The 13026-nt window shown below is 54.0% G+C and overlaps 1 protein-coding gene across 7 annotated transcripts in view; it reads right to left on the bottom strand.

The window, feature by feature from the left end:
• Window positions 1–6182: 6182 nt before the first annotated feature.
• The window catches only part of DBF4B (DBF4B-CDC7 kinase regulatory subunit), a 42538-nt gene continuing 35694 nt past the window's right edge, over window positions 6183–13026 (bottom strand). For all 7 annotated transcript variants that reach the window (XM_070389945.1, XM_070389948.1, XM_070389947.1 and 4 more), the window contains 3 exons: window positions 9324–9432; window positions 9072–9196; window positions 6183–8221 (listed from right to left, as the gene is read on the bottom strand). In XM_070389945.1, the coding sequence (XP_070246046.1) occupies window positions 7297–8221; window positions 9072–9196; window positions 9324–9432 (1159 nt within the window). In that variant the 3' untranslated portion in view covers window positions 6183–7296. The remainder of the gene's footprint in view (window positions 8222–9071; window positions 9197–9323; window positions 9433–13026) is intronic.

Genomic DNA, 13026 nt, shown 5'->3' with positions numbered 1-13026 from the left:
GCGCGAGGACAAAAGAGGCGCCGCCCGCCCGGGACCGGCCTTCCCGCCCCTCCTCGGCCCCCTCGGCAGGTGCAGGGCGGGGCGCGCCGGTGTCCACCTCGCGGTACCCGCCTCAGCCTCCCTTGCTTGGAGACCTGCGAGGACCCGTCGGTTCTTAGGGGGCGGGAGGCGGGGTACAGAGGGACCCCCGGGTTCTGAGCCGGAGATGGCCCCTCTGGGGCAGATCCATGGCTGCCCTGCCTCGGTGCTCCCAGCTCCGGCTTCAAACCCAGGAGGGGGCTTCCTTGGAACCAGCCCCAAGCGCCCCGCTCCACCGAAGGCTGGGGAGCCAGGGACAGGAATGAAGGGCAGGGGCTCTTGTGGCCCGCAGCTGGCTCCGGCCTTTGGGATCTCCCGTGGCCGAGCAGGGCATTGGGGGTCTTCTCAAACCAGACCCCTTTCTATCCAGCAATTTCCTTCTTTGGATGGATGATACCCCAGGGTCTTCTGGCTTTGCTGCCGACCTCCGAGGAGGTTGGCTTCCCCTCTCTGGGCTGAGTGCCTCACACAGGGTACCCTGATATTTTCCCCTTCCCCCAAATACATAACTAGCCAGGTAATTTACATGATGGTAGTGTGTCCCATTTCTGTCCCTCCATTTTGGCAGTCCACATCTTTGAGGAGCAGAAGATACCTCTGGAGCCCACAGCCTCCCCTCTCTGCCAGACTAGGTTGCCCTGGCTACAGACCATCTGGCCTCTGTGCCTACCTCCCCAGCTGGGCCCCCAGCTTAGCTCCCAGACTCCCAAGCAAGATGGGTTCCCACTGGGGCTCGGGATGTCTGACCCCTGCTACGGGGTCCCAGGAGCCAAAGATGGGGTAAGGTGAGGTGGTAAGACATGAGGTCCACTGGTGAGGCCTCGCCTTGACTTTGTGCCCCAGACCAGAGCATCCTTGCCCCCACAATGGGCAAGCACAGGTCACTGAGGAAGGAACAGGAGTGGACACAGGGAGCCCCTTGCTGGGTCCTCTGCTTCCCTGGGGACCCAGGGACTCTGTCAGGGAGGGTGCTGCCTTTAGCTTGTGACAGCACCCACCCCACCCCATCCCCCAGCTCTATTTTAGGCCCAGGAGAAGTGAGAAGGCGATTTCCCAGGAGGCTCTGACATCAGTGCTGGGAACAGGGCGACTCCCCTTCCCCCCATCCAACCACCTGCCATTCCAGACCCAGATGCTCAGCAAGCCTGAGTTGATTGTTCCTTCATCCTGGAGACATCTTGGAAACCTCCTCCAGGATGTATGGGCTCTGGGGAATTAGGACCTACTGTGTGATATTCCCTGGAAACCTACAATTATCCAGGATGGGGAGACCATGCTTCTCACTTTACAGGTGGGGAAACTAAGGCTCCAAGAGGCTGCAAGAGTTTCCCAAACAGCTGGGTGGTGAGAGGCATATCCCATTCTTCAAGTTCCCCTTCCTCCCCGTATCCTCACCTCTGCCTTCTGTCTGGGACTTAGAAGGGACTGGCCCATCTACTCCATCTAGCCCACCCTTCACCCCCACTCACCAGGGTGAGCCTGTAGTACCCTACCCTCACCATGCTACTGGGCCTCCCAGGAGAGGTGGGGTTGTCATTTCATAGTCTGGATCCCCCTCCCCAACATGCCCAAAACCACACAGAGACCCCAGTCTGTGGCCCTGACCCCCAAGGCTGAGGCACAGTCCTGACTCTGTGGCCGTGTTTCCTGGGGCTGCTTGTTGGGGAGAACTTGCTGACCCTGAGTGACACGTCTCTGGTAGCTTTCTGGACCAGCTCCACTGGTGCTCAAGTGTATGGACTGTTGGCCTCCAATAGCCCCTTATCTCCCTGGGTTCCCAGCTCTGAACAAGCCCAGCTGGACATCTTGACCTTCCCTTGACCATATCCCACTCCCTGCCCTGAGGCCCCTCCCTGAATCTTGTCCTCGGGGTTAGCTCTGATGCCAGCTGCGCACCTTGCCCAATCAGAAGGCTTGTTTCAGATCCCTCACCCAACTTCCCTGCTGAGGTCAGGGGCTGCAGGCAGCCTTTCCTCAGACCGGGAAAGGAGAGGTGGGGTGGGGATTGTGGCCAAGGATGGGTTCTCTCCTTAGATTGGGGGCCCTGAGGGCAGGGCCTGTGCCTCCCCCTCAAAGAGAGGTTAGTTTTCCTGGGGGGTGCCCCCCCCCAACAACCTCACAGCTGTGGCGGGTCCTTTGGACCCTCGGCCCAGCGCTTGTTTCTCCCACTCGGAAGAAACCAGAGGTTGGTGGCCATTGTCATCTTCACACCACCCTTGGGCCACCCTCTGGGGGAGCTGTTAGGCTCTGGTCCCCCCCGGAGCCCTCCCTCAGGAGCCCCTGACCGTCAGGAGGCTGGGGCCTCCTTCCCCTGTGCAGTTCTTCCTGCCCTTCAGCCAATTTTCCCTTCAAATTGTTCTGCACAGGGGCCAAGCTGGGCTGATGCGGGGCGAAGACCTAGTCCCACCCAGCAGCAGCTGCAGGTTAGGGAGGGGAGTCTGCTGCCCTGGACCTGGGGGCGCTCAGTGGGCAGGGATCCTGCTGACAGAGGCCCCCCAGACCCCCGCCTAGTCTGAGAGGCCTGCAGCAGAGGCCGTGCCAGGCAAGGAGGCAGGGTGAGAGGTGGGAAAGGGCTCCAGGAAACCCACTAGGGTCCCAATCCTGGTTAACAGCTGTGTGACCTGGAGCAAGTCCTCCAATCTCTCTGAGCCTCCGTTTCTTCACCTGGGAAATGGGGCTTCAAAAGTGCTCCCCAACAGGGCTGCAGAGGGATAAGTGTGTGGACGAGCCTCTGGAGCTCAGAACAGCGCCTGGTGACAAGGGTTCACTCACCCTGAGCTCGCAGTGTTCACGTCGCCCTAACACTCCCGAGGAAGAAACTAGCTCCTGGCCGTTGTCCAAAACCCAAGGGACTCCTTTATGGCTTGTGGGCCTCGGTGTCCCCTCTACCCAGCACTCGGGGAGACTGAGGACATGATACTGAGGGGTCGGGGAGTAGGGAAATGCCCGCAGCACTAGAACAAGGAGTTCCTTCTGCCGCCTCCCAAGGCTCATCACCGTCCTTTTCAACCAGGAGAGGACTGCTACTGTCATTTGAGCATCTCTTGGAGGGAAGCCTCAGTCTCCTCCCTCCTGGCTGTCTGGATGGCCTCCTCCTTTTTGTTTACTTGTTTATTTATTTATGGCTGCTCTGAGTCTTGGGTTGCCGCGTGGGCTTTTCTCGTGTTTTCTCTGTGAGTGGGAGCTACTCGCTAGTCGTGGTGCTTGGACTTATTGTGGTGGCTTCTCGTGTGAAGCACAGGCCCTCGGGTACTCGGGTTTCAGTAGTTGCAGCTCCTGGGCTCTAGAGCACAGGCTCAATAGTTGTGGCCCATGGACTTAGCTGCTCTGAGGCATGTGGAATCTTCCTGGACCGGGGATTAAACAGGTGTCTCTTGCATTGGAGTCATGCTTTGCGATTGTGCACCCAAAGGCCCAAAAGCACAGTGCTCCCCTGCCACTTCTGCCCAATGCAAGCGATCCTCCTGGAGTTGTGGAGAACCAGCTGTTGGAAAGTCGGGGAGCTCAGGGATGGGGTGTCTCATACAATCCTTTAGTGGCTTCATCCACAGATTTACACTGGAGATGGGGCTTTGGGTCAGCAAGCCATGAACGAGGGAAATGAGTGAAAATCAGCTCCATTGAAATTTCTAGAACAGAGGACTCGCAGGTGTGTGTATGTTGGTGGGGGCTGAAATACGTTTGTTGAGTGTTTACAATGTGCCACGCACCTCATCAACGTATTTAATTTTTTAAAATATATTTTTATTTACTAATATTTATTTCTGACTGTGCTTGGGTCTCTGTTGCTGTGTGGCCTTCCTCTAGTCACCGCGAGCGGGGGCTGCTCTCTGGTTGTGGTGTGCAGTCTTTTCGTTGCGGTGGCTTCTGTTGCAGCACAGACTATAGGGCACGCGGGTTTCAGTAGTTGTGACACATGGGCTCAGTGGTTGCAGCTCCCGGGCGACAGAGCGTGTGCTCAACAGTTGTGGCCCACGGGGAATGTGGGGTCTTCCCATGTCTCCTGTACTGGCAGGTGGAGTCTTTACCACTGAGCCACCAGGGGAAGACCAAGCTTTCATTCTGACTCCCTAGTAAGGTGGCAACGACTCTTACTTCCGTTCTTTAGATTTAGAAAGCTGACTTTCAGGAGTTTGCCCAGAGTCACAGAGTGGTAGGACCTGGATTTGAACTCAGGCCTGCGTGACTTGAAGTCTACAGGATTCATGGAGAATATGGAGGGTGTGCCTTGAAGAGCATTCTGGCTGTTGTCAAGGGTCAGGTCAGGGCCTAAAAGTGGGCACACAGGGGCTGGATGGCCCAGGGTGGTCTGGCAGGAGGTGGCGGAGAGGGCAGGGAGGCAGGGTGGGTTAAGGGGAGGAGGGTCAACAGGGAGAGGGGACAGGAAGGCCTGGGGCTGCCAAGAAAGGGGGAGAGATGTAAGACGGGGTGGGCAGGGGAGTGGTTCTCGCCCAGGGACTGAGTTCTAGGCGAGTCCCTCTGAGGCAAGTAGAACAGGAGGCATACAAGGGATTCACAGGAGGTGGTTGTTTTTTTTTATTATTGGAGGAAGGACCCTTGCAATCATCTCACATGAGCCCCTCACTTAAAGATGAGGAAACCAAGACCCAGGGTAGTAAAGGGTCTTGTGTTGAGTGTGGCTAAATCTCCTGCCTTCTCACCCAGCATGGGTGAAGACTGGAACTCAGAAGGGAGTCAGGGGTGGAGCTACCAATTTGCTGAAAGAACCAGAGTTGGGAGGTGAGAACAAGGGCCCAGACTCACATCTGGAGAGGCAGTGAGGGCTGGGGGCTGTGGGCTGGGGCTGCTGAGGGAACCAGTGCCCGTGGTAGAGAGGGCAGAGGCTGGGGGAGGGAGGGGAACCTGAGGTCAGCGGGAGCAGGGGAGCCAGGTTCCAACAAGGTGGAAAAAAGGAAAAGGATGCCAATTTTGGTCATTATCAGGTTCTCCGAGGTGACCTTGGAAGGGACAATCCTAGCGGAGTGCTTCGGGTAGAGCCACCGCAGAGGTTTGGACGGGGCAGGAGGTTTGGGCACGGAGGCAGTGGCTGTAGACCGCAAGATGTAGCCAGAGAACAGAAGGGAGCTCTCTTTAAGCTGCTGAATCAATGCAAGTGTTCTCCAGGCTGGAGTTTTCGGTCAGAAGGAAGGAGAGGTGACGAGCCGGAGGAGGACACTGCCAAGGCTGGTGGGGTGGGCTGGAGAGCAGACAGCGGCACGCTGCATCCTCTGAGAGTCAGACTGAAGGGGGACACAGGGCAGGCTGAGGCTGTCCTGCTGAGTCAAGGTCATCTGCTGAGACGAAGGGAGGGGAAGGAGGTGTGAACAGTGCCCATGTGGAGGAGCCACCAAGGGGCTTGTGTCAAGCAGCACCTCGCTGTCCTGGCTCTGGGCTCAGGTGGCCTGGGTTCCTCTCTCAACTGACATCCTAGAAGCCGGAACAGAGACCTGGAGGCAGGGAGATGTAACGCTGGGGCTTGACCTGGCAGCGATGTGACGTCCAGATGTCACATCAAGTTGTTGAAATGGGAGGGGAAGGCCATATAGTTGGATGCGAGGTCCTGGGCAGATGGTGACAAGGGCATCAGGACCTGGTGTGTCAGTCTTTGAGTGAATAGCACGTGAGGCTCTCAGAGGTCTGAGAAAGGGGCAGGGGAGCTCCCCACTCAAGTGGCAGTGTCGCGGGAAAGGCAGTGGGGGACGAGGCATGTCCCTGAATTGTAGAAGAGATGCACCCATGAAGCCTGGAAAGAAGCTACTGTCTGGGCTCCAGGCGGAGAGGAGGACCTGGAGCCCTGGTTCATTCCTTGGGAGTGGGTGGCATGTACGCCCGCTTCAGGCAACCGTGAGGTGGGCAGCAGGGCCAGCGAGTGACTTGAGCAGACTGGACAGGCGTGCCCCCACCTCCCCTGAGCCCTCTGGGGCCAGGCCTGCGGAGCTGGGGGCACCCACTCACGCCCTCCCGCTTGCAGGTGGCACCAGCTTGCTACCTCATTGTTCTGTCTGTATCTGCTGGGCTGTCAGCCTGCATGGGTCCCTGGAGGGCAGATCAAGGCCCTGAAGGGCAGATCAAGACACATCACACGCCAGCCCCATCTCTTTGCTATTTGATATTAATAAATTTATTTTACATCTCCTGAACCAAGGTTAACTGTGAAATTTAGCAGGATGGCATGAAAAGGCCAAACCTGATTTCTGTGAGCATTGTACACATAGCCATTCTATTTCCAAACTAACAACTCAGGTCCTCACCTGCATCTAGGCGCCCCCTCCGCCCAAGTTTCTTCCTCCAAAATGAGATACAGAATAGCACCAGACTTCTGGAAGCTTCAACATTTAAAGAGACAAACACAGAGGCAGAGAAGGGTGAGAAGAACCACAGTACAAGATGTAATAATAATAAAAAAAAAAGTGGCCAAAGAATCGATAGCAAACTCATCTCTGTCTCCAGATTAATGGCTCAGCTGAAAGAAATGGGGGGAGGTCCTCGGGGAAGGAGGGGGATGCAGAAGTTGGCAGGTGAGCTACTGACCCTGGAACAGAACTCTGGGTGGGCAGCCAGAGCTGAGGCGGCAGGGAAGAGCTGAGAGGGGTCCCCAGAGGGGCTGAGGCCACGTCCTGGGCTCAGGGGAGGGTCAGTGCTGGGCCCCCAGTAAGTGTGGCAGGGAGGGAGCTTTGGAAATGGTGCAGCCGAGCCCCTCCTCTGCTTCATATGTTCCTGAGGATCTGTGTGCACCAGCGTGGGGGGCTGGGGGAGGGGACAACACACAGGCATCTCGGAAAGCAGGAGAGCCACACGCTTGTGGGAAAGGAGGCTGGGGTGGGGGTGGGGAACACCGACAACTAACCCTCTTGGCTGAGCAAGTGCCTGCAGAGGGACAGGAAGCCAGGCCAGGACTCCTGCTGCTCTGGCTTCTCTGTGGGCCCTCCCTATGCCAACCTTGCCCCTGCCTCCTGGCCTGAGCAGCTGGCCGCGCCTGCATGATCCATGGCTGGAGAGGGCAGCCCCCAGCCCCAAAGACCTGGTGGCTGGGAGGACTGGCTCCATCTAATGCACCTAGAGCTCGGCCATGATCGTCCAGGGCCAGACTCCGGGTTGGCTCCTCCTTGTGTGTCTGGTCGGCCTGGGCTGGGTGTGCAGCCCTCAGCTGACGTATAACTTGCCCTCAAGTTGGGAGCTGTCTGGCCCAGAGCTGCATGCCCAGGGGTGGGCGGGGACTCATAAAAGTAGTTCTCTGTTGGCGGTGGGCTGGGGTTGGGAGTCAGGGGCCTGGAAGAGGCTGGGAGGTCCAGAACCATCGGGAGCAGCTGGTCCGCCCGCCGGCTGGCAGAGGGTGGTGGGGAGAGGCAGCCGGGCTCTCTGCAGGTCCTCCTGGGGGCTCTGTGCCTGCAGCTGAGGGCAGGTGGGCTGGGCAGCTGGCCCAGAGCTGCTCAGCCTGCTGGGAGACAGGGCCAGGGGTGGCACTCTCAGAACACTTGGGTCCTGGGGGCCTTCCTCCCCCAGGCCAGGGGGCCTGTGTGGCCCAGCACTCTGCCAACCTACTGGGGGGCTGCCTGGGAGGGAGAGGCAGGTCTTTCCCTGTGGGTGGCGCACAGGCTGGAGGGAGGCCAGAGACCTGGGCTCATGGCCTGGAAGGGGAAGGTGCTTGCTGCTGGTTGTCCTGATGCCACTGGAGCTGGGGGTGCCACAGGGGCTGGGGGCTCTCGGGACAAAGAGTGAGGCTTGTGGCCAGGATGCGCCTGGCCTCTTTTCGGCACTGCCAGTGGGGAACTGAACCTTCCGCTTGTGGCCAAAATGAGGCAGCTCTGGGCCAGAGGAGAGTTCAGCAAGTCCTGAGCTGGTTAGGAGGTCCTGGTAAGCAGAGCTTCCAGACCCTGGGGTTTCTGGGGGGTCCACAAAGCTGTCAGTTGACCCCTTCAGCTCCTGGCAGCTTGCTATCGGTCCAGGAATCTTGCCAGCCTCCACAGGTTCTGCCGCTGCCTTCATGCCACTCACAGTCCCACCATGCTCGGTGGCACCTGGGGCCTGCTGATGATCGTCTTTCCTCCTCCAGGGAGACACTGCCCTGAGAGGGGAGGGCCAGTGGGGAGGCGGAGGCTCAGGACACAGAGGGTCACAGTCGGAAGCCAAGGAGCCTGGCTGCCTGTGGGGACAGAAACACCCAGTGGGTCACAGAGTTCAACTCCAGAGCAAGCGGGGGTCCTCCCGGGCTGGGGGCACAGTTGAGGCCCGTATGGTGCTACCCCTCTGGGGTTTGGTGTTTAGAAGAGAGCTGCCATTCTGGGTCCCAGGTGAAAGGCCTATTCTTGGCTCTGCGGTCTGTGGTTGGGGCTGGCCAGAGGAACAGGTTAGAGGCTGCTCTGTTTAATAAGGCAGTCATGGAGGAGGCTGCCCTTTGGTGGCTAGAGAAAGCAGCACCGGTCCTGGCTGTCCACCCTGAGCCCAGGGAGGCTGCCTGAGGTGGAGACTTGGGGGTGTGCGGTATGAAGCCACAGCTCCCTGGTGGGCAGCAGGGGCGGGGGTGCTCAGAGGGCCCTGGGATTCTGCCAAACCCTCTGCCATCCTTTCCGGGGTAAACTTCTAGAGAAGCAGGAGACCCTCCTCTTCACCTACACAGGACAGATCCAGGAATCCCCCACCCTACTTCTAGAAGGCCAGACAGGCACATGACCAGACACATGCCAGGAGCAGCAGCGACAGCTGAATTGCTCCCCCTGCATCCCTCAACTGTGGCGTCAGGAAGGGAGCTCTGGTTGGGGTCCTTCCTTATCTGATGGGCTGAAGCCCCAAATGAAGGCCTTCCCTTGACCGCCCCCTAAAGAAGAGAACAGAAGATGGCAGGAAAAGAAAGGGAAGGAAGGACCCTGAGGGACCACAGCCGGGCCTCTGCTGTCGCCAACCCAAGGGTTCCTCTCCACCTCAGGGCAGCAGCAGGAGAGCTGAGAAGGCAGTCGTGCCCACCACCCGCGGCAGGGTGGCACGGTGGTGCTTACCCGGGGAGGCTGGCCTGGAAGGGGACGTCTGCAAAGCTGTGGCTCAGCTGGGCGATGATCCGATCAACTTCAGCGTACAGGTGGGCTTCCAGGGCAAAGCCCTGGTGCCGGGGGCTCTGGAGATGCTGTTCGGGGTGAGAGGAGGCAGGCGGGGCGTTAGACTAGGCTGGGGTGGGACATAAGCAGACCACCCAACCTCACCAGGGTGGAGAGACCGTCTGGGAGCAGCTGCGTGGTGGGGAAGGAGCTCACCCTGTGCAGCTCCTCGAAGGCTTCTTGGCAGCACTCACAGTACCCTTTCCTCCTCCTGGGCACAGTGCAGGCAGCCGATCGCCGGCTTGGCTCCTGGTCCTTGGCTTCTCTGGGGAGAATACAGGGTGGGGGAAAGCGGTCACTGCTGGAGCCCTTAGAGCGAACTGCGGCCCTGTGGCCTGGAGTCCAGGCCAGTGGGGGAGGAGGGACCAAAATGGCCAGAGTAGGGCAGGCCCAGACTGGCCTGCCTACAGTTGGCACCACTCGTCCAAGGTGGGCAGGAGAGGCAGCAAGGAAGGAGAGGCCTCTCTGTGAGTACCCCGTCTTAGCTCCATCTTGATCCCACGCACACACCTCAAACCACAGGCAAGAATCCCTGATGACGTTCCAGCTCCGTGCTCATACCCAAAGCCAGGGTCATTTGACCCACACAGCTGTGCCTTCCTGAGGACTTTCACATCTTTCTCAAGCCTGACTTCTTTGAATTTCAGTCCTGGATTTGAGTTTTGATTTGTTAACTGAAGTATAGTTGATTTGAGATGTTGTGTTAGTTTCTGGTATGCAGCAAAGTGATTTAGTTCTTTCTTCTTTCTCATATTCTTTTCCATTATGGTTTATTACAGGATAGTAAATATGCTTCCCTGTGCTATCCAGTAGGACCTTCTTGTTTATTTTATATACAGTAGTTTGTATCTGTTAATCCCAACCTGTTAACCCTGATTTATCCTTCCTCTATCTGATATATCCATCTGATATAGCAAGGAAAAGTAAGAAAGCCTTCCTAAATGATCGATGCAAAGAAATAGAGGAAAACAATAGAATGGGAAAGACTAGAGATCCCTACAAGAAGATTAGATACCATGGAAACACTTCATGCAAACATGGGCACAATAAAGGACAGAAATGGTATGGACCTAAAAGAAGCAAAAGATATTAAGAAGAGGTGGCAAGAATACACAGAAGAACTATACAGAAAAGATCTTAATGACCCGGATAACCACGATGGTGTGATCACTCAGCTAGAGCCAGACATCCTCAAGTGTGAAGTCAAGTAGGCCTTAGGAAGCATCACTACGAAAAAAGCTAGTGGAGGTGATGGAATTCCAGCTAAGCTATTTCAAATCCTAAAAGATGATGCTATGAAAGTGCTGCACTCAATATGCCAGCAAATTTGGAAAACTCAGCAGTGGCCACAGGACTGGAAAAGGTCAGTTTTCATTCCAATCCCAAAGAAAGGTAATGGCAAAGAATGTTCAAACTACCACATAATTACACTCACCTCACACGCTAGCAAAATAATGCTCAAAATTCTCCAAGCTAGGCTTCAATAGTACATGAACCGAGAACTTCCATATGTTCAAGCTGGATTTAGAAAAGGCAAAGGAACCAGAGATCAAATTGCCAACATCTGTTGGATCATGGAAAAAGTAAGAGAAGTCCAGAAAAACATCTGCTTCATTGACTACGCCAAAGCCTTTGATTGTGTGGATCACAACCAACTGTGGAAAATTCTTAAAGAGATAGGAATACCAGACCACCTGATCTGCCTCCTGAGAAACCTGTATGCAGGTCAAGAAGCAACAGTTAGAACTGGACATGCAACAATGGACTGGTTCCAAATTGGGAAAGGAGTATATCAAGGGTGTATATTGTCACCCTGTTTATTTAACTTATATGCAGAGTACATCATGAGAAATGCTGGGCTGGATGAAGCACAAGCTGGAATCAAGATTCCGGGAGAAATATCAATAACCTCACATACACAGATGATACCACCCTTATGGCATAAAGTGAAGAGGAACTAAAGAGCCTCTTGATGGAAGTGAAAGAGGAGAGTGAAAAAGCTGGCTTAAAACTCAACATTCAGAAAACTAAGATCATGGCATATGGTCCCATCACTTCGTGGCAAATAGATGGAAACAGTGACAGACTTTATTTTCTTGGGCTCCAAAATCACTGCAGATGGTGACTGCAGCCATGAAATTAAATGCTTGCTCCTTGGAAGATAAACTATGACTAACCTGGACAGCATATTAAAAAGCAGAGACATTACTTTGCTGACAAGGATTTGTCTAGTCAAAGCTATGGTTTTTCCAGTAGTCATGTATGGATGTAAGAGTTGGACCATAAAGAAAGCTGAGTGCTGAAGAATTGATGCTTTTGAACTGGGGTGCTGGAGAAGACTCTTGAGAGTCCCTTGGACTGCAAGGAGATCAAACCAGTCAATCCTGAAAGAAATCAGTCCTGAATATTCATTGGAAGGACTTGTGCTGAAGTTGAAGCTCCAATATTTTGGCCACCTGATACGAAGAACTGACTCATTGGAAAAGACCCTGATGCTGGGAAAGATTGAACGCAGGAGAAGGGGACGACAGAGAATGTGATGGTTGGATGGTATCACCGACTTGATGGACATGAGTTTGAGCAAACTCTGGGAGTGGGTGATGGACAGGGAAGCCTGGCGTGCTGCAGTCCATGGGGTTGCAAAGAGTCAGACAAGACTGAGCAACTGAACTGAACTGAACTGATCCCTCCTCCATCTGCTTTCCCCTTTGGTAACCATAAATTTGTTTTCCATGTCTGTGAGTCTATTTTGTAAATAAATTCATTTGTATTATTTTTTAGATTCCACATATAAGTGATATGATATCTTTCTCTGATTTGCTTCACTCATAATCTCTATTAAATCCACCCATGTTGCTACAAATGGCATTGTTTCAGTCTTGCTTATGGTTGAGCAGAGCAGTGTTTCACTGTGTGTGTGTACATATATATGTGTATATATATATGCGCCACATCTCCTTTATCCATTTATGGACATTTAGGTTGGTTCCGTGTCTTGGCTATCGTAAATATTGCTGCTATGAGATTGGGGTGCAAGTATCTTTTTGAATTAGCATTTTCTCCAGATATACGCCTATGAGTGGGACTGCTGGGTCACATGGCAACTCTATTTTTAATTTTTTAAGGGAACTCCATACTGTTTTCCACAGTGGCTACACCAATTTACATCCCCACCAACAGTGTAGAAGGGTTTCCTTTCCTCCACATCCTCTCCAGCATTTATTACTTGTAGTCAGTCCTGCATTTTTAAACGGCCTGTAGGGTACTGGTATTTGAGCAAATTCAGTGGGTCCAAACTATTCCCCTAAGGACTTTCTAAGTATGACACAAAACCCAGGAAACAGTAAAAAAAGCTCAACGACAAACAATTAAAAGTATATATATGCATGGTAGAAAATATAAGCAAACTCAAAAAAACACACCAGGAACTGAGGATATTTATAACTAATAACATAGCCAAGGGCTCCTTACAAATCAATAAGTGATCAATAACTGAATAGAAAAACTGGCAAAGGCTATGAAAAAGGTTCACACAAAAAGAGATTTAAAAAAAGAGAGATTCAAATGATCCAACATAGGAAAACATAGTTAAGCTCATTCATAAAGAGAAAAATGAAAATTACATTACACTGAGATATGGGTTTTGACCTATCAGACTGGCTGAAGTCACAAGTCTGACAGCTCACTGTCTTAGCCACGGGGACGGGAAAATGGGCTCTGATCCACTGTGAGTGAAAGTGTGCCCTGGCATTACCTCCACGAAAAGTGATTTGGCTGCACTTCTCAAAAGTATAAATGTAGGCACCCTTTGACCTGGCATTTCCACTTTTAGGAATTTGTCCTGCAAATATACTTGAAC

The sequence above is a fragment of the Bos mutus genome, chromosome 19 (assembly GCF_027580195.1).
Source record: "Bos mutus isolate GX-2022 chromosome 19, NWIPB_WYAK_1.1, whole genome shotgun sequence".
NCBI lineage: Eukaryota > Metazoa > Chordata > Mammalia > Artiodactyla > Bovidae > Bos > Bos mutus.
Note: the sequence above shows the minus strand (reverse complement) of the source record. Positions and strands in the feature narration are given on the sequence as shown.